General features: G+C 42.2%; 1 protein-coding gene and 1 long non-coding RNA gene across 5 annotated transcripts in view; one reads left to right on the top strand and one right to left on the bottom strand.

The window, feature by feature from the left end:
* Window positions 1-26,389, bottom strand: part of LOC145967294 (MAP/microtubule affinity-regulating kinase 3-like) — a 206,120-nt gene that overhangs the window by 77,578 nt on the left and 102,153 nt on the right. For 2 of the 4 annotated variants that reach the window (XM_083092049.1, XM_083092050.1), the window contains exon 2: window positions 25,440-25,541. The exons of 1 other annotated variant lie outside the window; for it this stretch is intronic. In XM_083092049.1, the coding sequence (XP_082948175.1) occupies window positions 25,440-25,541 (102 nt within the window). Of the gene's footprint in view, window positions 1-25,224; window positions 25,268-25,439; window positions 25,542-26,389 lie in introns of those variants that run through there. One more of the 4 variants, XM_083092052.1, reaches the window with a different exon arrangement.
* LOC145967297 (uncharacterized) overlaps window positions 1-26,389 on the top strand; it is a 130,657-nt gene that overhangs the window by 78,337 nt on the left and 25,931 nt on the right. The gene's annotated exons all lie outside the window — the stretch shown is intronic.

Raw genomic sequence — 26,389 nt, 5'->3', positions numbered from 1 at the left:
AAAAACAATCGGCTTTGAGTTGTTGTACGCAAGAAGGGAATTGATAAATTTAATATAACTCTAGAAACTATCGTAATTTATTTATTTACGTGATATACGATACATCATCTGTGATGATTGGAAACTTTTAATATCAGTCGACATACTAAGCAGATTCATTTGGTATTAAAATCTTCGGCAAAGGCCCGCCTTGTCATGATGTCGCGCCGGGTTTTAGACCACCCGCTGGCGAGTGAATAAGGCAACGCGAGCACCCTCCCGATTTATACCCCTCCCGTCAACGACGTCCGGCCGCACCCTCGCCGGTGGCGCCCAACTCGGCCCGAGAAAATTATTAGCGGTTATTACGCGTGGAATGGCAGAAGCTCCGCTGAAAGCCTTCGTTGAAGGGGGCGAAGAAACGGGAGCGGAAAGGTAGAAAGAAAAAAGGGAAAGGGGGAAATTTGCGAAACAGGGGGGAAACGGGATGCGGGGGTCATCGAGAGTCCCCTTAGTGTCTGCTCGGCATTAAGAACCCACCGATAGCGCCGTTTTAATGAGCTCGAACTCCATTGCCGCTCATTGCCCTGACTCTAATTACGCTAGATTACTTTTTTTTTTTTTTACGCTTGAACTTGGAATCGCAAAATGAAAAGCGGGCTTGAATCGCGCGGCGGTATTTAGTTTGACGGGAACATGAACTGTATGTGACATCGATTCGTCAAATAGATATAAAGCTAAATAAAAATTTATACATTTCCTTCTGAAAAGAAAAGATAAAAAATATGAATATTTTTTTAATATTAAGTCATGTAAACGAAATTCTCAAGAAAGATTCTCAGAAAAGTTTTAATTTTCAAATCAATTTTTATAATCACGCGTAGGCATAAACAAAGTGACGAAAGACCTTGAAGTGGCAGTTGATCGTGTAAAAATAAAACGTCATTGCAATGTTGATTCGTCGCACGTTGCGTGCAATAGCTTCCGAGGCGAATCGTGAAATATCGGTGGATGGCACGTTGCCAAAAAACGATTGTTCCTGTGAAAAGCTCGCGATAAACACACACGGTACATTGTTTGAAATGCATTGAACATACAGTAGGCATTTAAATATATAATGTGGAGAGAATTAATAATAGAAAACACACACATATCAATTAATATATAATTATATAAATGTTTAATGTATATAAAAAACATGATCGTTCCGCAGGAAGAACAGAGGTTCAAGTATCTATGGCGGTTTTTCAACATCTTAAGTCATTGTTGGCAAGCGTTTCCGCTTATCTGGGAATTTTCGAGAGCCTATAGATGAACCCATGGATAAAGATGAATCCATGGCACGAGCGATGGCATAACGTCCCCGAAGAAATGTCGCCGCTACCTTGACCCTATGCGGGCTACCGCTATAAAGCGACGTATCCCAAGGAACTAGGTTCCCGCGTCGTGGTAGTTTCTGAGCCGCGTGTAAGGGATGTGCCGTGTGCTCGCGCTGACACTTTTAGCACGTGCAATCGATAGATAGCGCTATCAGGGGGAAGAGCCCCCCGTTCAACTCGCAATGGTACAACGACCGATATCATCCCCGGGGAATTTACGTGTGTTTGCCCGAAGATGATTCTCTTTCCTTTCAACCAAGCCGGTACGCACGATATATCCGGGAAACGATTACGAAACACCACACTCCCTTATGAAATTGCAGGCGTGCGTCCCGTGGCTTTAATGGGCATCACTCGTAAACGTATTCGACAACGTGTGCGACTCTTTTTCGTGGAAGTTGATCCTCCTTCCTTCGGTTTAGTGCCTATATAACATTTTTTTATCTCGTCAGTTGATTAACTTCATGGTTGATAAATTAAAATTCCAAAGATTGAACGTTTGGCAAAAACACTCTTTTTTATTTTAGGTAGATAAAAGAGAGGAGTGTTGATACTTTTGAATGTAAAATTTTATCGTGTTGTTATTTAAAGATCCTACTAATTGGAAATCTCTAAACGGTGTTGCTCGCGATTTTCTCACGTAACATTTCGCTCCTTCGAAACCTACCTAGAATAGCGGCTCCGCATTTATCGTTTCGAACATTCCTACGGGCCGCTATATTTTACGAGGACCCGAAACATACGCCGTCGTGCTCGCGTCCCCTTTCCGTAGAGGGTTTAGAGGTTGACCTATGGAGTAGCTTATATTGGTTTTCGCCCCAGCCAACGGTGTGTCCTTACCGCGCCACTTCCTGTCGAGTCATTCTTCATTCGGACTCCACGTACGACGGTGTTACGCGACCGGAAGACGACTTTTATTGGCACAGTGTTTCACTCGACTTGTCGGCGATCGACAACGCGTCGCCTCGATCGCCATACCTAGGAAATCGCGCGTCATCCATCCTTTACGATCGCGCCGCTAATTTATCTGTCGTCATTCGTAATTCTGCCGAGCAGGAAATGAATCTCACCCCTGTCCCTGTTCCTTCCCTCTTCTTTCTCTTGTCATGCTATTTTTTCCCCTTCCCAATCATATTTAGTATAACCGCGCGGCTCTACTTTTATTATCCTAATGTACTATTTTCATTCATGAAGAATTTATATATATGATCTAAAAAGAAAATTATTATATTATATTATCTTCTTTTCTCTTCCTTTTTTGCTTTGCACATTTGACTCCTTCAATTGCAAATTTATACGTAGCTATAATTTGCTTTATCTATTCGTATTCTTTCTTGCATTTCTGAAAGTTTTTTTTAAATTGTATCAAGTTACTTAATTAGCATTTATATGATATTGTTTAAATTTTTATAGTTTCTTAAAGGAGAAAATCTTTGCGGAATATGAATCTACTTTTCTCTACACTTTTCTTAGAATTTTCATTTCCAATTTCTTTCTAATAAATTTGTCGGCATTTCCTAATTAATATTGTAATCATTTTTGTCTCGAATACCCTCTAGAAACTGTGCCTGGCTTCCATTTTCTTAGCGAGAGTATTAAGTTCGGGGGACTTAATGTTGTCAGGAGGAGCGAAACTCGAAACTCTACACACCGGGGAACGTTGGTAATCACGCGAATCAACTTCGACGCTGGTGAATTTGACGACGACTTAGGTGCCGCTCGTTAATCACGCCGATTAAAGGCGCGCCCGTAACTTCGATCGACGGGAACTCTCTTTGATGTCATATCCGGTGAACCTGAGAGTCCCGCCATATGGCTGATCGAAGCCGTACAGCATTAACGGGGCTTGGCTTCCACCAAAGAGATCATTCGAGTGGGAATAGATCCACCTCGAGATAATACTCATTCGCAAATCAGTGATAAGTAATGACAGAAGGCAATCTCTTTCGAATATCATTTCTCTTCTCTCGCATTCAGTGTATCATCGGCTATACGATCTCGAACGTAGATAAAGGATGTATTGCGTATTAAACAAGGATGCCAGATACCGTACGTACTAGATGTCAAGAATTGAAAACCAACACGAGGTCATAAAGAGCTCAATTTCAATATGCTCGCAAGCGGACGATCTACACATTACATATGCCTATGCGGTACAAAAGAAGTAATAACTTTTTTACGACGCGTACGTGACGACATAATCGCCTCTTCGTTCGCTTCGTCGTGGCCTTATCATCTTATTCCCTGCAGGGTCTAAGCCGTCGCGTCCGAAGGAAAATTCGCGAAGCGGGTTTCTCTCCCTTTTGACGAGCCCCGGATCTCTGGAAAGTAGAAGATGAGTTCTCTGGATTTGGGGAATGTCCGATCGGGGACGGGAAGCGAGGAGGAAGGGAGGAGAGGGGGAGCGGGGGGATGACGAGATTATTGTCCGCCCCGGGCCGGAGGACGCGAGAGAGGCGCTGTTTGCCGGGCTCGTTGCAAGACGCGAGGAATAAGGCGCGCGGCCCGGCTGATTAACAGGGTCTTATCGTCTTCCAACTGGCAAAGCTCCAATAATCACCTCGAAGCCCCACCAGTTAATCCTGAACTAATTCTCGGCGTGACAGTGCGCCGCCACTCCTACCACTCGGCGCGTATACAAAGTTCCGCGCGGTCTCTTCTTTCCTCTTCTCGTCCCGGGGAGAAAGCGAGTTTCGCATTCTTCGGCCGCGTTTTCGCTTTTCCTCTTCGCCGATGCTCCCCTCTGCCCTACCTACCTGCCTATATACCTAGCCCCCTTTCTCCCCTGAGACTGAGATATTTAATTCCTTGCCCTCGTTTGCATTTGATTTGAATTTTTTCAATCGCTCGCTAAAAACCGGGACAACATTCCGATCCCACCCCTAGTTCCGGCATCCAAGCTTCCGCCGCCCTCTCCGCTCGCTCTCTTCTCCGCGCGATACACTCGGCAAAAGGGGACATTAGTGTATTTGCGTTGCAGATCCCAGGCTGAGGTCCGTAACTCGTCCTTAAGAAGGTCGTGGGGCGCGAGCGCGGAAGGAGAGATTACTTTGAAAATTCGCCAATCACACTGATAAGGTTATACTTGAGCTATAATACAATATTGATCGTTAATTTTAGATAAGCGCATACTTACAGAATAACTTTCCGAGGCAACATTAGTCCACTATGATCTGATATACCAGCCTCTTAAAAGCCAATGATCAACTCCACTTTTCATAAATCTCTTAATCCTAGTATCAGAGCACATGATTAATATTCCGATATTAACATTAGGACATTTACAAAGGTGGAACTGATCAGCTTGACTTCTGAAAGGCTATATACATCGTATATAATAACGGAAAATGTGTATATGCGCATATAGTAAGGTAATAAAAAGAGAAACAATAGCACGCAGCCCGCATCGTGTCCTATCTTAATGATGGCACGCTGTAACCATAACCGTGAGCCACATAACAACCGTTATTTGTCCTCACATAATACGACGATATAATCCAGAGAACAGTCATCTCTTTTTCGTCAGGGGAAGGGGGATTACAACCCCCTCCCCCGCGCTCGCGATTAGATGAACGCGTAGACACGACGCGTATAACGTCACGAGGGACGCGTCCTGTGCGTCACAGTCGGACGTAGGAGAGAAACACGACATCGGTCTTAGGAGCAGCTTCCACTGGGGTGGCCGGCGGTCCCGAGAAACAAATGACAGTTGGGAAAAGTTTCTTCCGTTTCCTCGTTCGCCGCGACGTGGCGGCGGTCGCGTTCCAGTCTCTGATTTCCTCATTAATTTCACGAGGATCAATACTAATGCCTTTATTTTTTGCGCCCCACGCTCCCGGGGAAAAAACGAACACGATCACGACGACGACGACAACGACGACGATCGTTTTACTCGGTCGCTCTGTTCCTTTCGGCGCGCTTCGCGAACGATTCCGAGTTTTTAGACCAGCCGAATTAGTTTCTTATTCGTAATGTCTCACTAGGCGACAAAAAACTCGTCCTAGTACGCTTTCAAGATTTATTTCAGATACTCGCTATGGGTATCTGTGATACTTTTGAGTTAGTGCAAGGATGTTCAAGAGTAGCGATATATTAAATATTTTAGAAATTTTATTTTACCTCAAAATTATTGCTCGAGACCATAAATATATTTCTTTAATTTGTCACGAGAATAGTATATTGAAGATTGTATAATTTATAATATCGATAAGACAATATTTTTCTAGCATTTAATCATTCTAATACATTAAACTGTCATGATTTATTGGGTTGGCAACTAAGTAATTGCGGTTTTTTTTAACAAAACAAAAGACGATTTTTTTCATGGAACAAGATAATTTTATTTAATAATGTATTGTCCATTTTTATCAATGACCTCTTGCCCTCTTTCAGGCAGCATCATAATTCCACGTTATAAAATTTTTGGTTTTTATCGGCAAAAAACTGAACCAAGTGCGACTTGACATCATCATCATTATTGAAATTTTTACTATTCAAGAAGTTTTGTAAAGCCCGAAACAAATGGTAATCCGATGGTGCAAGATCAGGACTATACGGTGAATGCATCAAAATTTCCCACCCAAGCTCTCTCTATTTTAGGTGGGTCGCTAAAGATATGTGTGGCGTTGTTGTGATGGAAGACGGCTTTTCTATTGATCAATTCTGGTCGCTTTTCTTGAATTGCATTGTTCAATTTGATTAATTGTTCAATGTACACATCTAAATTGATCGTCTGGTTGCATGGTAAAATCTCAAAGTAGACAATTCCTTTGCAATCCCACCAAACTGACAAACATGACCTTCTTTTGATGAAACCAATTTTGACACTTCTTTTAAGCCGTTCTTTTAAGGCTTCGTCACCATACACAGCACATAACTTTTTGTGAGCTTTCGATGCGCTTTTTCCTTTGCAAAAGCAAAAAAGCAAAATATGTCGAAAGTGTTCGTTTTGCTTTTTCATTTTTCAACCGATGCCAAATAAAAACAACCGATCAACAAAATTTTTTCACAGAATGTTAATTGGAATACGAACTATCAAACAACAATATGAGTTTGACATTTGAAATACGTGAACATATCCAAAATTCAACTAACACTATCTATCAATGAAATCCGCAATTACTTTCTTGCCAACCCAATAATAACTTATCTTATATATCTTATATATCGTGCACGATAATCGTTTCTTTTTTATAATAGCAGCAGCTAATATCGTGATATCTCGCTTTATAATTTTATCATAAAGTTGCATAATCTTCGATGATCAGATATATAAAGGGATCAAAAATGATTTCGCTCGTCAAACACTTTGAATCGTTCTATCTCAATAAAATCTTTTAATAATCTCGTTCCTTGGAACAGGGCCGATTGGCCGATAGGCAGGAGTGTAGCGTCGCGACGCTTGGCATCATATCATGTCACGTCACATCACGTCGCATCGCATCGCGTCACGTCATGTCACATCACGTCAGACACCGCACGTGTCGCGCTGGGCGGGTCGCGTGTCGTTGAATGACTTCACGGGTGGCGCATAACGTCGTACATTGGCGGGTACAGATTCGTTTCAATGGATCATCTGCCAGCGACAGATTCCCACCCTAGAAAGAGAAAGCGGAGCCGCCTTCCGAGCGAGTGCACCGCTCGGTAGCAAGAAATTCTACTTTTGTCGCCGGCAGAATGGCGCTGCTCGCCCCCGGCGAAACCCTCCCAGGAGGGCATCGAGGGAAAGTAAAGCTGGGAGGGAAAAAAACTCGGAAACGCGCCCGAGAGGGAAGAGGGCGAGGAGAGCATCGTGCGCCCTACGCACTCGGAGAATGCGTCACAAACAGATACGGAAAGTGACGATCCCTTTTCCTCCGATCCCTCTCGCGTGAGATGTCTCGCAATATCGCAAAGACGACGGTTCTCGCGTCCGGAGGGTGACGGGTTTCGTCGATATCCGCGACTCGACGATGATCACTCGTTTCTAGATATCGTGTCGACGGGAGAAAAAGAAAGTTTTATACGAGAGAAAAGTTTTCTTCCTCCGAGATCTTGTCACGAGTTTTTTAAATAATCCATTTACAACAATCATCAACAATCGCTGCATCGTGCGCATTTATCTTCGAGCAAATAATCTCTTCTATTCTACTTACGTAAGGCTAATATCGACGCCAATTAGCAGTCGTCTCACGCTGGCAAACCGCGATGGAGCGAAAGGGCTAAGCGGCTAGAAAAACTTTGGCCATTCTTCCGCTGGAGCCCGCGAATGGAAATTAAGTGCGCCTTGAAGCGACGAGTCGCCTGCATCCAGCGGCGCATTTGGAAAAAGAAAGGAAGTGTTCGCGCGCGCGAAGAAGGGCGGTTTTTCTCGGATAAAGGAACGGAAAAAGTGCGAGTCGTTTGAGTTATGGATTCTTTATGCTCGTGGCGCGAACCGAGGGTGGTTACATGGGGGGAGGATTGGCTGCGAGAGTCCGAGAAGAGTAACAATTACACTCTGCGGGTGTCAGCGCTGTGATTTAAGCCCCAACGCGAGATCGGGGGCGAGGAGAGACGCGAAACTCTCCTCGGGTACGATTAATTTCGTAAAGGAATTGTTGGCATAATAAACGCGTTGCTCGTCTCACCGTCGCTCCTGTCTCTCTCTCTCTCTCTCTTCTCGCTGAAACTTAATATAATCTCGCGTCTCTCATTGATGAATCTCGCGTGATTTATCCGTTTAATTAAAACGGTCGACGCCGCGTTTGAGATTGCGCCCCGTTAATTCGCCTTGTTTTCGACGTCATTTTCTCGCGGCAGACGTGCTTCGCATTGTTTCGGGCGACATTCGTCTTGCGATCGTTGCATCGGCGACGTGAGCGTTCCGTCATCCGTAAGTAGGATCGCGATATGCGTCCTGCCGTGGAGAATCGAAGATTTACTTTTATGTATTTTCCGTGTATTACCTCGATATTTTTCCGGCGCACGGTTCCCGAACGGTCTCTCAATCGCGAGCGATTTATTATCAGATTCTGTTAAACGGGCTTTATTAAGCGTGAAAGGGTCTCATAAATCTGAAACAGTGAGACAGAAACAGACGCCTCATGCGGTAAATCAAGCTTTTTGTCAACTCGCGCAAGGAGCTCGTCTGCCTGCCACTTTTCTCACTCCGCGCATTCTAGTATTCGTTATAGGGGTGAGTCGGACTAGTGCGAAACCAACGAGATATCGGCGAACCGGTAAGCTGGAAACGCCAAGGGCGGCAATGTACTTGGCAGTTTGCCCAATAAAGATCTATGATTTAAGTGCAGAGAAAGTTTGCGTCGTCATATGAGTTCCATGGCCTAGAAATCGAATTGCCGGAATCGCATGCGTGTCGATTTATCATGGAAATAATGAATTTTATCGCGTATATATTCACATTTTACATTTAAAAAAATTACAAACAAATTTTAATTATTAATATTTTGTTAAATCGGAATTAATTCTTGCGCATTTATTTTATATTCTAGTATTCTAACTGATAATCTATTTTTGAAAAATTGCTCTTTCTTTTTCAGCGTTTTCGCAGTCGTGAAATATATTTGGAAGCTGTGTCTCTAGCATTTGCAGTGATAAATAATCACAATGCATATAGATTCGTCGTACTCAGTCAGTCGATTAACACGGCATTAACTTTATTATGTTCGGTGCAGCCCGCACCCACGTCGAAAGGGTTTAAAAAGCGTGGTTGGTCCTCAGTAGGTTTGTCTAGGATTTAAATCGTGCACGACCCTTTCTGCCGCAACTCGGGTCATCCCCCGAATGGTGTCCCGGCCGTACCATCTGCCTGAATCCAAATCCACTCTCCTCTCGTCTCCCTCTCGCCAGCACATAATACATATTACGTGGTAAATGGGAGTGGGAGCGAAGTAGCGACAGCCTCGAGTGACGATCGTCAAGCATAATTCTAATTAAGTCTCGAGAAAAAAAATCGATATAATTAATGAGTTCAATTTTTGCTGTTGACGTAAGAAAAAATAATTACATTCGTACAAATTTAATATACAATAAAAGAATCTATTAATGTACCACACATCTTTTTAATAATTTTACCACCTTTTGACTCTTGACAATTGTTTTCACAAATTACAGGAAAATTCGATAAAATCAAATGGCTAAAGTTATATCGAATAACGCAGTTCTCGCGGCGAAAATTGCAACTGTTGGCGACACGTAACATCGTAAACGGGGTTCTGTATACATTGTTCGCTCGCGAGAGATCGCAAGCCGTTACCCAAACGTTCAACGCGTGATACATTCGTTGCGCTCGTAATATTCGCGCCGCCATTATTCGCTAACAAGGCACCGATGCAGCTTTTTCAACCATCGAAAGTAGTTTACAGCCCATATGGTGTCTCGATGGACCGACCGACTGTGCCACGCATTTATTGGACTCGCGCGAGTCGCGATTCTCGCGCTTTGGCGCGTGCGATTTTAACGGGTTACACGTTTCGCAACAAACCTTCTCTCTCGCGCGATGCTTGTTTTCACAGTCCCGTACGTTGTTTCATCGTAATCCTGTAGCAATTCTCTGTGGCCGCGAAAGATCGTAATCACCATCCGCGAGTTTATCACAAAGCGTTTTTTGCATTGTTATTTGCTCGTAGGGATTAAAATAGTGCGGAATAGAAGCTCGATTTCGACGTATCGAATTTGCACTTTATAGACGAGCTTAATAGATGACCTCGTGAAATCCCTCTTTGCACTAAAAAATAATTTCGCAAACTGCGCAATGCTTTCGCGTGGCTTTGGTAAACAATTGACGGATTTTATTTGACATACATTTTTAATATTGATAAAATCTTATATGTTTTTGGATTTAAATTTTAGACATACATAGAATTACATACATTATATTTAAACGAGGTAACATTAGGCTTTGGGAATCTTAATATGTGAAGAAGTTTCCTTATTTTCTCGCGTGTATGATTAGAAGGGCAGAATTAATGACAACGTCAGGGAAACACGAATTTATGAAATATCCGAAGCGTTTACAATTGTGTTTCACCCAGATCCCTCCGCGTGTTCATGTGCGTGTGTGCGTGGGCTCGCTCGACAGGATGAAGAAAAGCTCGGGGAAACACGCGTACGGGAATGGCGGATGCATTATGAAGACGACTCGGAGTCTGGAACTTGGTCTCCTTCCACATCTACCGTCAGAGAGCCTCACCTCGTCCCTCTTTTACTCGCGAGAGCGAATCTTTTGTAAGCTCCACCGCGACACGAGGATTAGTTACTTTGTCCAAGTACCCCGCTCTCATCTCTTATTCACCGAATCGAAAAAGAAGGGTGACTCCTGCTCATTCCATTACCACGTACACGTCAAACATGTTGAATTTCTCAAGTCGTCATCATAGTTGTCATCGTTACTAGCGATATTATCTGATTATTAAATGCTAGTATCTGCTATTATCTGATTATTAAATGCTTAATGTATGATCTGTATGTGAGAATATCAATTTTCCTGCGCGTTAAGAGAAAATTTTACTTTTTTTAAATAAAATATAGTATTTTTTCTCTCAGTTCTAGATCAATCAAGATTGAATCAAGGATAATTCAAGTTGAATTTAAATTCAAGTATTTCGGGCTTCGATTACAATAATGTTGTTTTATCTTATTTGTAGTGTTCGTGAAAGGAAAGAAATTATTGTTTTCTCCAGCGATTATAAAATACCTGTGTAATTCCATTTATCTTAATTTACTTTTTTAAATAAAATATAGCATTTTTTCTCTCAGTTCTAGATCAATCAAGATTGAATCAAGGATAACTCAAGTTGAATTTAAATTCAAGTATTTCGGGCTTCAATTACAATAATGTTGTTTAATCTTATTTGTAATGTTCGTGAAAGGAAAGAAATTATTGTTTTCCCCAGCGATTATAAAATACCTGTGTAATTCCATTTATCTTAATTTATTTTTTTAAATAAAATATAGTATTTTTTCTCTCAGTTCTAGATCAATCAAGATTGAATCAAGAATAATTCAAGTTGAATTTAAATTCAAGTATTTCGGGCTTCAATTACAATAATGTTGTTTAATCTTATTTGTAATGTTCGTGAAAGGAAAGAAATTATTGTTTTCCCCAGCGATTATAAAATACCTGTGTAATTCCATTTATCTTAATTTATTTTTTTAAATAAAATATAGTATTTTTTCTCTCAGTTCTAGATCAATCAAGATTGAATCAAGAATAATTCAAGTTGAATTTAAATTCAAGTATTTCGGGCTTCAATTACAATAATGTTGTTTAATCTTATTTGTAGTGTTCGTGAAAGGAAAGAAATTATTGTTTTCTCCAGCGATTATAAAATACCTGTGTAATTCCATTTATCTTAATTATCGATGTTTCAGAGTACATAAATGCTTATTTAAAAACATAAATGTTAATTGCTCGCGCGCTACTTGAATTCATAGCGACGTGATTTATGATGTTCCCAGATTAAATACTCATTTCTCTGTCTTTCCCAAACTCCTTGATAGATATATCGTATATCCGTCTGTCTATCAATCTTTCGCCTTCCTTCGCGATACTTATATACGCGCTTCGCGACGTACGGTCGACCAGAATCGATCTGGGCCCCGTCCGTCCTTTTCCACATCTCTTCTTCATCCCTCGAGCCTGTTCCAACCGCCCCTGCCGTATCCCCTTTTCATCCTTGTATCCTTAACCCTCGGCATTCTCCCTCCTCCTCCCGCTCATGTATACGCGCGCCCACTCGCTTCGTCTTCCTCTCGAGGAGACTCGAGCGCGTATAGAATCTCCCCTTGTTTATGGGGTGTTTGCCGCTAGCGCTACCCTCTCCACGAGAGCGGACGAGCCGAGCAATATTGAATCCGGGGGTGTAATTGAATTTGCTCTTGTTTCCATGCGCGCTGATCGAAGACCGACGTTAAAAGGAGGCGCACCATCGTCGTCCCCTTGCCTTGCCCCCTGCCCTGCTTCACGTTGCCGGTTAACCCCCTCTTGCATGCTCTTCTCACTGATTTTTTGATCCTCCTCTGATTTCTCTTCGTTACGTCACTATCATTTGACGTCACTATGGCCGATTTATACGAAATCAGTAGTAAATTGGAGTCGCGAGTTAACTCACTGAGAAAGATACTTAAATAAATCGTCCACTCGATTCACTTCTTTATTGATTTCTTGTAAATCCGCCATTAGCCGCAGAAACATTCGATGCCGAAATTCTACGAGAGACCGTTGCAGCGACTCGTTGATTTATAAGTAAGTGCCATCGGAGGAAAGCGCGCTGAAAGAAATTCGATCTCGAGGATATCATTCTTATCTCTTTCACTGCCTGGATCCGCGTAGGTTTATCGAAGAGCTGTAACACGGGAAATGTGTGTAGCGTGTGGATGATTTATGGGATTTTGGGGTAAGAGAACTATCATCTACGGTTTCTCTATAGAATCAGACATCGCAGCGATTATGGCGGACGCTTTCGTTTCAGCTAGAATTATAATACAAATTCAAAGAGAATTATGAAGTAGCCATGTCAAATTGGTTGGTACGTGGAGCTGGCAAATATAACGATGCTTCTTTATCTTCTTGTACAGAATCATTTTATTTTTAACAGCCGCGCTTCCAGTTGCATTTCAATTATACTCCCAACTTTCCTCGTATTTGCTCGTTTCTCTCTATTCACTTTCTTCGTAAATCTGTCCCGCATTGTTACTCCCGTAATCCATCCCCTGTCTCTTTCCTACTCAAACTTTCGCGTTAGTCTCGCTTTACGCCGCGATCGTGACACGACGAAGAAGACTGGTTTCACCTACGGATCGGATAACGGATGGTAACAGGAATCCCAGGAGGGCTCTCCTCTCGTTCTGTAATTAACGAACCTGCTCCCGAGAGTCTCGAATCTCTCCCAGTCCGGCTGTCGTTTCGACTTTCATAGCGGATCTCGCTGGGCGATGTCGAGAATCGGGCTAAAGTTTCGTGGAAATGTATACAGAGTGTGCATCCGGCAAGACCCCCGAGGGAAACGGAGGACCCGCCAAGAAGACGGGAGGAGAATATTATCGCGTTGCCAGAATATTACTGCAAATTATTTTTACTCGCGTTCCCTCTAACAACTGACAAATCGTACGCTGTGTGGCCGTTAAGAGTGGCCTAAATACCTGCCACGTTGAGTCATAAATTTACAAATCTCCTCAAACGGTACGCAACTCGTTCGAGCGAGAAATTTTAAAACCTGTGATTTCCATCATCGCCCCGCGCTCACCGTTTGCCTCTCAAACGCAGATGCCTCTCATTTACGACGCGTCAGCTCGCTCGCTTTGTAATTCCCGTGAGCAAGCGCGTGTAACGAGCCTCGAAAATTCACGAGACATTACGTTCGATTATCGAGCGCGAGCGTATTTGGTTAGGTATCGTAAATTTCTAAACGAACGATCGCACCTCTCCAGTCAAGCCCAGCGGCATTAATATTACATCGATGGACGAAGCTGAAAGGCAATTAATTACCCGATGCCGCGCGAATTTTCCACGCGCGAGAGCATATAAAAAGTTTATCGGACTCTGCGTTTTACAACAATCTCGGTGATTATAGAGAATAAAACTGCGTATAAAGTCAAATTATTTAATTAAATAAAGCCACAAACATGGAAAATAATGAACAGATGAAAAATCGTTTCGTTAACGATATCAAAGCTAAATGATATGTAGGTGCATATATGTTTCAAAAGAGAGACGAGGATATTTATCGTTGTTAGTACCGTATTGGAAAAAATTAATCGTTTGTCCTTTATAGAGGAACAATCGTTCTTTTCAAAGCGTTATTTTTACTCTCGTCACTGTCCCGAGAAAGTCTTCTCGACTTATTTTCTGTCTGGTTGCTTTTACATTGTATTATATTAGGCGATCACAAAGTCACTGTTCTTCGATCATTACGTCGATCACCGTAATTTGCTCGCTCGTTATCCTCACGGCGGGCAAAAACTCACGTGTTCCATCGCGCGGTTTATTCGTGATGAGAATTATAAGAAGCAGGAAAGGAAGAGAGAGAAGAAAGAAATAAAAGGAAAAAGAGAGCGCGCGTCTCAGATGCAGAGGGGTTAGAGTCCACTTCCCAAAGGATTAATCGAGAACCGGCCGAGATCCTAGCAATTCCCGATCCCCTGATTGTTAAGCCTGAGGGAGCTGACCAAGAGGTACGGTATTTACGCAATTCCCAAATCGTTCCTCATGTTTACGTCAATGGATTCTTCGCTTGCTCCCACATCATTTAGTTCGCGATCAATCGAGATTTCGGGAGGTTCAATCGATGAAACTTTCCTTCCTGTTTGTTTGTTTCTATTGGGTGATGATAGTTGATTCTTTCTCCTTTCAAGGTTCGATTTGAATTGCAAAAATATAATATAATATGTAGATGACCTAGAGAATAATACGTGAACGCCAGAATTAGATGTTGATAGGACGCGACGACGAGTTTCATCGAGCTTCGTGCCTTCAATGGAAACCCCGGACGTCCTTATCCTTTTGATTATCAAAGGTAAAGGGGAGCCGAAGGCCGAGTTTTCACTTTAATAATTACACCTTCTACTCGCTGTATAAACTCCAAGAACCTGATTCCGCGAGGCAAAGTTTCGAATTTCTTTACGGACAATACCACCGAAAACGGGCTCCCTTTACAATCTCACAACAATAGGCTGCCTCCCTTTTCAACGACCGAGACTACATTCTTTCGCGGGGAAAAACTGTATTCTGCCTGGGGAGAAAGCGAAACATGGGGAGGATTAACAACGGTATCATCACGAAAAATGACGCATTCGCGTATAATATTTTTAATTGTTATCGAAAAATGTTGCGAATCACATCGCGCTTTCATGTCGTATAGTTAATGCCATCCATTTTGAATATTTGAAAGAATGTATCGCGAACAGCAAACTTTCCGAAATCGTATTTCACGATTCTATCGCGGCCATCGCGAGAGGAATAAATCGTTGCTGTATTTCGTATTCGCTAAGGGAAAGTTGGAATATACGACGAGACACGTCGCTGTGTGACATATATCAAGATTTCAACGGTACGCGGCAAATCAAACGTGCTAGCCGATCTATGTTAAAGTGAACGACGTGCCTTCAAATCGCAGATAGTACGTTTCGCAATTCGCAATTCGGAAGGGCGAGGGCGCGAGTCGGAATGAGGATTGAAAGGGAGATGTTTCGAGCCGTGACAAGACACGCGAGAGCATCCGGCGAGGCGAGGCGCGTGTTTCGCGAGGGAGTTTCTCGAGAATCTTAACGACGACAACACTTTCGCAACCGGGGGTTGCTTTGAAGGGCGTTTCGGAGGGGTTCGTGGGGGATACGCGGAGATGGGGCAAGGCAACCCGGGGAAAACCCGACCCTCTACCCGGATTTCTATCCGCTCCCCCTGTTCGTCGCCGCGAACGGCACATGGTAATGTAGGTCGTTCTGTCGAGAGGACTAAAGCAGTACCTCGATATAGTTAGCGTTTGATGACTCGCGCGTGGTCTGAATGTGCCAATTATCGCTCCCGGACGATCGAAGTCGATTAATTAGAGAGGTCTGCACGTGCTGGTGATTTACACTTACGTAATTCTAAAAAATCCGAGAGCCTATCTTGCAAAATTATATCCATCTTGTACGAAAATATTTAAATAAATTTTTTATTATATATATGTAATAATATATAATAGTATAATTTATGTAATCTTTCTCTAATTCTTGATTCGTTATGTCTTAGAAAGCATTGAAATTAATTGTATTAGAAAGTTTAATTGCAGGAATATAAATTTTATTACATGTGGAAAATATAATTGTAATTCTACTGCAATTCAGTTACATGTTTTAAAATCACTTAATATATGTACAGAAGAAAAATATATTTATCTAAGATTACAAAAAATATGTAAACGGTGAAATCGATGAATGTAATTAGTTACAGAGGCAATTCTGAAATATTCATAGCGAACGAGTTATGAGGTGCAAAGACATGCAAAATCATTCCATGCAAGAAGACGTGCTTCGGGTTTATGCGCGATCGCCGTGATGTCGTGCGCTTTAGCGGTACCGGACGATAATTGCTGGGATAGTACGTCCTCTTTAATTATAACGCGCGCACCCGCCTCGAACACGGGCGTTACATCACTATTAAGAGTCTTCAATTTAACGTAGCGTATAAAGAGCAAGTTCCTCGGGGCACTTGGGAGTAATTTACGGCTCTATAATCGTTTCTATGGGAATCACGTTGCATGGAATAGACTCGATTCCACCGCCGTGCGCTTGCTTCATTTAATGACGGAGTTTATGAAAATCTGCTTTCGTCTTACCTCGCTATTTCCAGCCCGACAAAATGCATTAGCATTAATGACGGTCCGTCGGTCGCAAGAAAATAATTCTCCGTGTAAAAATATGCGCTTATCTTGTTCGATAAAGTGACAGATGCGTCAAATTTATTTCGAGCAATTTTGAAAATTAAAACGTTCCAGCGTCTAATAATTTTTCGCGTATATTTAGAAAGAAAAATCGATAATGATGCTATAAAATTTTTAATTCTGATTAATAAGAAAGATTGTGTATATCTTTTTTAGAAGTCTTAAAATAAAGTTTCGTCTTCTTACGAAACGATTCTAGCCGGAAGACGCGCTTTCTTAAGGAGCTGCAATCGATCGATGACTTTATCGCGATTCTCGTTCCCTCGATTTACGATTTATAGAAACGTTTTCCCCGATTCCGAGTCGAGTCAACTGCGGCGCATCAAACGACTTTCTGGCGAATCGTAAAGCGGGATCGTACGATCGCGGGGGGAAAACATAATTGAATTAACGAGGCAAGTCGTACGTGAAGAGGGAATAAAAAAGCTTTCGACCCCGTAAATCTTCGAGGCATAAGATAGAAGGTAAATAGTTCTACGAGTCACGGTGCTCTGATGTACTAGGGAAAGGTTGAAGAAAACCGGAGTAAATCGTTATTTCTCGAGAATCAAAGTAAATAATGTAATTCTTTATTTTTGTATTCTTCACAATTTTTTTTTAAATTGACGGCGTAAAAAAAGTCGTTTGCAAAAAGATTTGTTAGAAAAATCTTGCTCAAGAAATGGACGATAAAATTAAGAAACATAATTTAGTTCAATACTGTCTGGTAAATGTGCAGCTTATGCAATCCTTATGATCCTTAAATGTATACGCTCTGTTTATAGACGGTATGAAACAGCTAATGATGTTTATTTTGCGGTCTAAATATTTATTTCTCTTGCGGTCTATTTACGTAATCTACATGTTTATTTACTCGAGTCGACAATACTTTATAGCTAATGATGTAGAATTGAAAGCATTCACCGACAAACACCGAAACGTCGCAGAGCTAGAATGATTTCAGTGCGTGAGGTGGATGTATTTGACGCTGCAACGTTACATATTGATAGCTGTTTCTATTTGACGATGATTGAAGGAACTTTTTGTTTTGCGTTCCCTGCTCCATGTATGTGAATTAATGTATAGGAAGGAAAGAAAGCTAAAGTACATGCATGTATGCACGAATACATACATATGTATATTTACATGCATGTCTGCGACAAAGTTAGTGCGCCAATTAACTACCCCTTAACGCGACGTCGTTTGACTTCTCTCCGTGCTAATTTATTCGTACTACAGTTGACGTATGTATATCCGGCTGGTGTATGTACCAGCTGGTCTTTGTATAACTTTCAACTAAGAGCTATTCATCGCCCAGCTGCTATCGGTCTCGCGAGCACTTGCCAATGGATATCGATTAGCTCGAGCAAAGCGCTTTATTCGAGATCCTTGTTCCGTATTCAATGCCGAATTTTGAAGAGCAGACAGATCCGTGGCAAAGAGATTCGATGTATAGACCTTTGCGAATATACGTTCAAGCATTGCACATTTTACGTTAAACGTTATCGTTTGCATTTTTATTTATCTGATGGATATTTTTACACGATATCGCGCTCAAATGTCATAATGTGATATGCGATAATGGAATAAAATTAATCGAAGCATTCCTTTAAATACAGAAAATTTAATTTCAAAATATAATGAAGTTGATTAAAGATGTAAATTAATGCTGTGTGATTTTAATAATATTTGCGAAATTAAAGAGAATTTTTGAAACAGATAGTAATAATTTATCGCATTATTTTTATTTTATTTTTAACTTATTACGCATCAATGTGGCACATTTAATTTCATTAAATCGAATATTTAACAAATGAAGGAATTAAAGTTGTGAAAATTGCACGTGTAGTGATATCGCGATATAAGAATAAGTCGAATATGTAAGATCGAATATTCTGCGGGAAAATACAATAGCTTTATGGGGTGTCTAATATGTGTGTGCGTTGTCATTTTGCGTGTGTTAGACTACCAAAGTACAAACGAGGGACGCGATTCCGCATTCGTCGATCAATACCCCGAAGCATTTCGCGCGACATTTCGGACTTACAATATAAATGTAATATAACGTCGTCGCAATGGCAGCGAATTTTACGATAGCGCTTCATCTCACGTTCGCTAACCCTTCTCTCATCCGCTCCATCTCGATTCTATCCTAGGCTAGTAGCGCATGCACAGTGGCCTGCTAACCCCCTTAACAATCTCCGTGCCAATCAAGGGCACGCCCTTAAATGCCTCGGGGTTCGCCCGCTCTCGTGAAACGCCCGCGGAGGGCGATTGCAATTTCAAACTTCCCTATAAATGCTAGCGAAGGCCGATGTGGATTAGGAGACAGAGAGAATCTATGAGGACGCCTAAAACCGTCCTAATGTCGGTTTATGCGCCAGCTGATGAATTAACTCCGAACATAAAGATTAGTTTGGTCTCTCTCTTCCTGTTAAAAACGATTACCTTTTATATATAACGCGAGATGGGAATCGGATTTAATTTTATTACTTGTAATAAAAGCTCGCGGGGGTGAGCTCTTTTTAATTCTAAACGTGCACAATAGACCCCCGCATTTCTTACAATATCGGTCTCAAGCGTGGTTCAAGTGAAATTATTGATCGCGAAAGTTTACATAAATAAATGAAGACGGCGGTACTTGATATCACAAGGCGCGTGTAGGTGAATGACTTATGAGCACAAACAGTTGGAGTTATTCCCCGTAGCGAATTATTAAGTGTACGTAATACAAGGAATATATGTATCATACTTCTGACTTATTTCTGCAGTACCTTCAATCTACAACGCGCGACTCAGAAGTTATCGATTCAAGCGCAAGAATTTCTGCGAACGAGCGAAGGTCATGGTCCTCTTTTTTGCTGCAACGTACGAGTATAGATAGCTCAATGTGAATGCCTTGGTTGAATATACTCTTCGCGTTAATATAGCAGTTATACACATAGAGATCTCGCATGCCATTCTTCGTATTTCTATACCCCATCGTATTTTTACAACTGTTTCCCTGTGAAGTTATTAATGCTACTCGCGATAAATCTACGCGAATTATAAAAAGGGATTTAATTTATCATGTATTTATTAAGAGACACTTATATTGTCGATTTGTATCCCTACAACGCCTCCCGTCGATTTACAATGTCATTTTCTCAAGCTTAATGGACTCGTTAAAAGTCGCTCGAATATACATAAAGAGGTTGTAATGATCTATTAAGGAACATATTCGAATGACGTTTCAAATTTTAAAGTCACTATAAGAAAACTCAATCAAAGTTATCTGGAAAGTTCGCGATTCCCTCCTTTTTCTTTCTTTTTTTTTTTACAGCACGTGGACGAAAGCGCCTCGGTTGTGAGAATCACGGTTGAACGTACCCTTCGCGAACACGCGTAAAGACGTGGCCCCACGTACGTCCGTCGCGCGTGTACGCGCGACATGCATAACCACGGGTCTAGAAATAGCGGTGTGTTTTCCGTCCGGAGGGGATCGAACCCGCGACCTTAGAAGTTACATACAACCGGCAGTGTCCCGTTATATTTTTAGTGCGGGCGCGCACTGAAAAATGCACGACTACTAACCCCTTTCCCCGTTCTCTCTCCATTCTGGCCCGGTCCTACGCGCTCATCTCGTTAGAATTCATCGCGCTGCGCACCTCGTGGCCGTTTGCAAGGTAAACCGGTGGTTCCACTCGATGCCTTTTTATAAATCGCCGCGAGATGATTTATACAGGGTTAATCCTGAAGAAGTTATCATGCTTCATCTCACTCTGGGAGAATGGCGATTTCCTTGCAAAGTTAAAAGGGGCGAAATTTTAGGAAATTAATGTTTGTCCAAAGCCTTATCGATCGATCTTTAACGGAACAATCTTGAGATTTTTAATTAAGGACTAATTGGCGACAAGGTATAATTATTCATATAATTTTAACAATTTTTCATCGATAAGAAATTTATAAGTTTGAGAAGAAGAGAGATTTTTTTTATGAAAAAAGTATAAAATAATTTTGTGATATGGAAATTTAGTCATATGGAAAACCCTCTTTATCACAAATATATATTTTTATTAATTATAATGCTGTCAGCTAAACTAAAAATTCACGCTTGTTGCTGAAACTCGGCTGCGAGGTTGCTTAATTCGATTCGTTGCTATGGAATAAGTACAGAAATCGGGAGGAAAGCAATGGTTGAAGAGGCTCGCGGCTCTGCTTTATCTCGCTTAGCAGGCGTCACTCGAAAGTCTCTTGTTCGTCGCCTGTCGAGCCTGTTCGACTCGAGGGGGCCCCGTTGCATTTTAATATGCACTCTCACGGACTCATTTCCGATTCTGATTTATAAACAAATCACGCCTTTATTCAAATTTCTTCGCCGGCGAGTTTCTGTAAATTTCGCGGCCTATCTCTCATCCCGCGCTTTCTCGCTTTGAATTTTTTTCTAGCCCTCTCCGTGCCTTTCTCTTTTTCTCCCTTTCTCTTTCTCTTCTTCTCTCTGTCTCGTACCTACAAAATCTCCTCTTGTAATCCTCTCTCTTAAAACCACCTTTTCCCTCTCGCAACTCCACCTTCGCTCTCAATGCTCTTTAGTCATCTCCACGGCTTCCTCGTGCGCGCGTCTTAACCTCTTACTCGGATGGCGTCGGGCACCCTTCATGGCCGTCCAGGATTCACCCTCGCCATCCTCGCACCCTGCTCCCAATCTGGCACGAATTTGCATGGAACCCTTTCCCGTAGGCTGACGCCTGTTAGGGAACGAAAAGCTCCACGGCGGCGTGTTTCTCTCTTCCCCTTCACTTCCCCGAGTTCCCGACGAGCGCCGGATGAAATATTCATTTAATTATGACTGATTAAAATATAGATAGCCGCGTTACCGTGCTGCATTACGCTCGTTCTAGCGCGAGCATCTCTGAACGTGTATCTCTTCCGCGCGCTCACTCTTTACTCCCCGTCCCCGTCTTTCAGGTCGCAGGGGGAATAAAGAGCCCGCGGCGCGACGGCTAATTGTCCGTAAGGAGGCATCGCGGGCTTCCGCGTAAATTATCACGTCGACTAGACTTTATCGCGGGACGCAGCCTCGCAGTTATCACCATAAATATTTCAGGAGGACAATGGCGCACATCGAGTCGCGGTGCATCATGTTGCGTGGAACCGATCCCCGAGATAATCTGCACGGAATGCATCTCGTTATGCAGCACGCCGAGTATCGCATAGAAAGCGAAAGATGCTACGATCGTTGAAATAAATACTATTTAAAGCCATCTTCCAAATCAAAAAAATGTCAATCAAATCAAACGTCAAATTTTAAATAATCGTAAAAAGGATTCTTATATTTTTTGATTATCATAAAATTTTACTTTTTTTTTAATGATCTGCTATTTATTTATTATTGTTTTAAGTTTTGCAAACTTTTGGTAGACACTCGAAAGTCCGGATATGTTTCTTTTTCTCCTTTTGGATCGAGAATAAGTTATTTGTGCTTGCAACTGATTAATGTTATCGCCGTTAATGGCAGGATAATGGTATTGCGTGTCATAGGAGAGTTTTTCGCAGTAATTGAAATTTGTAGAATTGCGATACGCGCGCCTGGCACACGTGTCGGAACCGGTGACGGTGGTGATAATATGCAAATGCAGCTGTTGCGGCATGAACGCACTCAATTACCGAGTGCGAACGCTCGAGCCGATATCAGACGCGGGTACTTTACATCGATTACTTTAACGAAAAAACACTCCTCTCCCGGCATTCGACGTAATAAAGAGTGATCAAATGTATGATCGATCGATATGATCGATATACAATATGTACATATATCGAATCGTCTTAAATAGAGAAAGGGGTCGAGGGAGAGGCAGCGTTCAAAATTAACAGCTACACTAATTCCGGTTTCGTTGCTCGGCCCCCTGAGATTAATTTGATGCAAGCAGGTTACAGTGACAGAACGCGCTGATAATTAATGACACGGACGTGGTGGAAATTTCGAGGAGGATCTAAGTCGCGGTGGTCGCGCCGGAACTAGGTGACAAACGATTTGCCTCTCTGTACGACGACGTAAAGAATGTCTGAGGGAACTATCGCTCCTTACGTTAACGTCCCCCTTAACTACCTCGTCTCGTTAAAACGTTCCTGCGCTAATTACGAGTTAGCGATCGCGTTATAGCTACGCGGAAAGGGAGAGAAAAAAACTAACGCGTTACGCTAACATCGAATTTTACGTCGGAGTTCTCTTGTTGCATAAACGGGAAACGAGTTACGTGAACGATTTATGAAGTCGCGGCGGATACTAATACTAGTTTTAACTATAAGAATCGATTATAGATGATGCAATATAAGGAATTTTATTTGTACATTTTTTCGCAACGCAGAAATTTTCTAATTAGTCTGCTATAAAAAGTTACATTTAAAGAGCAATTTAAAAAAAAAATATTGCCCATAAATCGGTAGATTACTATGCATTTGTGCCGCGTCCCATTGCCAGCTCGTGAAACTGTAATGTGGCGCAGAAAAATATTTTGAGCAAACGGCGAAGTTTGCTAAAAGAAGAAGTTGTAAAGAGCGGCGAAGCTCTCCGGCGCTTGAATCCTTATTTATCCTCGATTACGAGACCGTCCCCGCCGACGAGTCTCTCGGTTGATTAAAAAAGAGTGGAGAGGCGTGTGGAACAACACTCCATAAAGCTGCACTCGTTTCATTTCGCGTCCTTCATCAGGCCGTCTACCGCCTGATGTACGCGCGTAAAGAGAAGTAGCTTACCGGGAAGATGTACGTTCGGAAGGCTCGTAGATCCCGCGCATGTACCTCGGTGGTTTACCTCCCTTAAAACAAGAATGCGCGCCGAGAGAGAAAATAACCGGCGACCGTAAGCGCCGCTAATGCTGCCGAGCGAAATTTCTCTCTCGGGAAGACGCCGAGTTAAAAATGACGAAACTGCTGCATCATACGATAGAACTCTTGTTTGTTTATGCTCAAAGGTTGAATATTACGTTGAAGACGCGCACGCTTTCAAATTCACCTTTTCCGCGGGATAGCAAAGGAGAGATATTCAGAGGATGCATCAAAGGCTACTCTTCGTACAGTCAGTATAGCCTTGGTAAGTCAATGTACAAGAAGCTTCATGGGCGATACCAAGATTTTTTGTAAAGATACGCATCTTGCGTTTCAAAGTGGCCACATATTTTCTTATCTTTAATTACCGATTAAAAAATTAGAAAAAGAATCATTATAATGTAATATATATTTCATATTTAAATTTTTTATATAACTTTATTCTGGAAAGGCAATTAAAGAAAGAGAAACTTGAAGAAAACTAATGTAGGATATTGATATTAATAATATCTGATATCTTTGATATTGATATTTCGTTTTCTTATTCCAACGCATCGCGAATAATCAAGACAAAAAGGCCGCAGCTATTAATTCCTAAGGAGAAGTCTCTATTAATGCCAGCGCTAATATTCGCTGCGAGAGCTTTACTTTCGAGAGCAACCCTTTCGCATAATGGCGTTGAATTAGCGCCAGCGTTTCCCCCTAGCCACGGACTCCGAGGCGTATCATCGTTGCTCCCTTCCTCCCTGCTACTGGTCCCATCCCCAATTTTTGTCCGGGACCTTTAAATTACTCGGGATTAGGCTGCGTGCATTTTACGAGCGGGCGAACGACAGAACTTTTTTAATAGCGCGATAGCGGCCACGGCCTTAAAGCCCTTTTTTGCATTTTCAGTGCTCGCAGTTTAAAACGTCGCGGTCCGAAAATTTATCATTATCATGCCCCTCCGTGGCCTGGTTTATATTTGCGGTATAATGTGAGCGTAAAGACGTAAGCGCTTATTAAATTTCGCTAGATTAAAGCAGGTCAATGTATTTTTCCGATAATTATTTATTCAAACATATGTTTTATTTATATTTTATTCACGAAAATGATATTAGAAGAGAAAAAAAGAGAAATAATTCTCTACATTTTTCGAGCAGAAAGGTTAATATTAGTTAAAACTTGTTTCTTTATCTGACGTATATTCATTTGATGCCACAAGAGTATCTTTTTATAACGTAATTAAATTATCATTTTGATTTTTTATGAAATTGATTAAAGCAAAGTAAATATCGTTTAAACCAGTCTCGAGGACGAGCGAGACAGATCGTCGAGAATTTTTCTTCTCGGGAAATTAATGCGAACAATTGACGCGAGGACCACAGCCATCTGCACCGAGATAGATCCGGCGGATTTTCTTTTAACGAACAACGCTACGTCGCCATTTCTCGGCGACACGCGGCGATGGATTAAAGGGGGGCCCGTTTAATTTGGGTAATCCGCGCGCGGTTACAATCGTAGAATGTAGTCGTTGGGGGAGAGGGAAATGTCGCGAGTAAGTTCCTGCCCCGGCGAAGGTGATAACTCTGTACGCAGGTGGCCTCCTCTTCCTCGAACCGCCCTGCGGTAAACCGCTCGACGGTCCCTTTAATTTTTACCGAAGACGGCGCTTTTCCGAATGAATTACTACTTACCGACCCTCATCCGTCCCCTGTGCAAGTCATTCGCTTCGGTAAAATCGCTCGGATTTGTCGTCTGTAATTTACGGGCGACGTGCTGGAAGAGAATGAGAATGAAAAAAAATAGATGGACATAATAACCACGTGGCAGCCGTGCCGTTTAAATTCAGGGAGAGAGAGCTCCTCGCTATGAGTCCTACGCTATATCAGATCAATTTTAATGAGATTACCGAGATATTTCTTTCTCTTTTCTTCTCATACGATTGCTCGTTTATGGACATGTCTACCGAAGAATTGGAAATGTCAAACTGATTGACATTCTGCGAGAACATCTGGGGAGAAAAATCAGCTGTTATATATATTTATGACATTCAACAGTTTTTTATAATAATTTAAAAGTTTAAGTGATATTACGTGTATAAAGAAAACTAAAAAAAAAAACGCGTTGAAAATGAAAAATAATCGTGAACTTAAAATCTCTTCGTTTCACCGCACACGAACTGTTACATGTTTCAGCAGGCGCTTCCTCCAAATTCCGCACTTAAGCGTAACAAAGAACGCGACACTCCGAAGACGGCCGCGCATTTGCTCGAGCGAGATTTTTCAAAAGTCGCCCGTTAATGGCGGCATAAATATCCGTTGACCCGAGAAGGGCGTCAGCGTCGACGTTGTCGGCGACGTCGTCGGCTGATCATAATTAGCCCCGTTTCCCCGGGTGGAATTCTCCGGTGGAAATCGCGCATTACTTGAGAAATTGGATTCGCCTTTATATTTAGTGGCCGCCCGAGAGAAAGAATGTGTGTACATAACTGACGTTATATCTCACCGAGAGGAGATAAACTCGCGCGCGCGGAAGACGCGCCTTTAAAGAAATCGCGGGTGCGCGTCTGCGTGGCCCATTGAAAAGATTCCTGGCCCGGCGTGTGGCGAGGAGTAAAACGCACCCATAATTTACGATACCGTTTTCACGACCGCGAGAGACAGGAAGCGATGGCGTGCGATAGGGAGGAAGAAAAAGGAATGTCGCTCCCGTTAAGAGTCGGTGTCGCGCGAATTGTGGATTCAGCTCGCTTCACGTCACGAGCTCTCCCGCGGATTCCATCGATCGTTCCATCTCCGAGCAAGCGGGCAGCGGAATTTTAGCGGTCGACCTCGTGCACGAGTATCACGTTTTAATAAT

The sequence above is a fragment of the Camponotus vicinus genome, unplaced genomic scaffold, assembly GCF_025532165.1.
Source record: "Camponotus vicinus isolate PSW18456_S1 unplaced genomic scaffold, iyCamVici1.0 SCAF_2, whole genome shotgun sequence".
Lineage (NCBI taxonomy): Eukaryota > Metazoa > Arthropoda > Insecta > Hymenoptera > Formicidae > Camponotus > Camponotus vicinus.
This window is presented reverse-complemented; position numbering and strand designations above follow the sequence as displayed.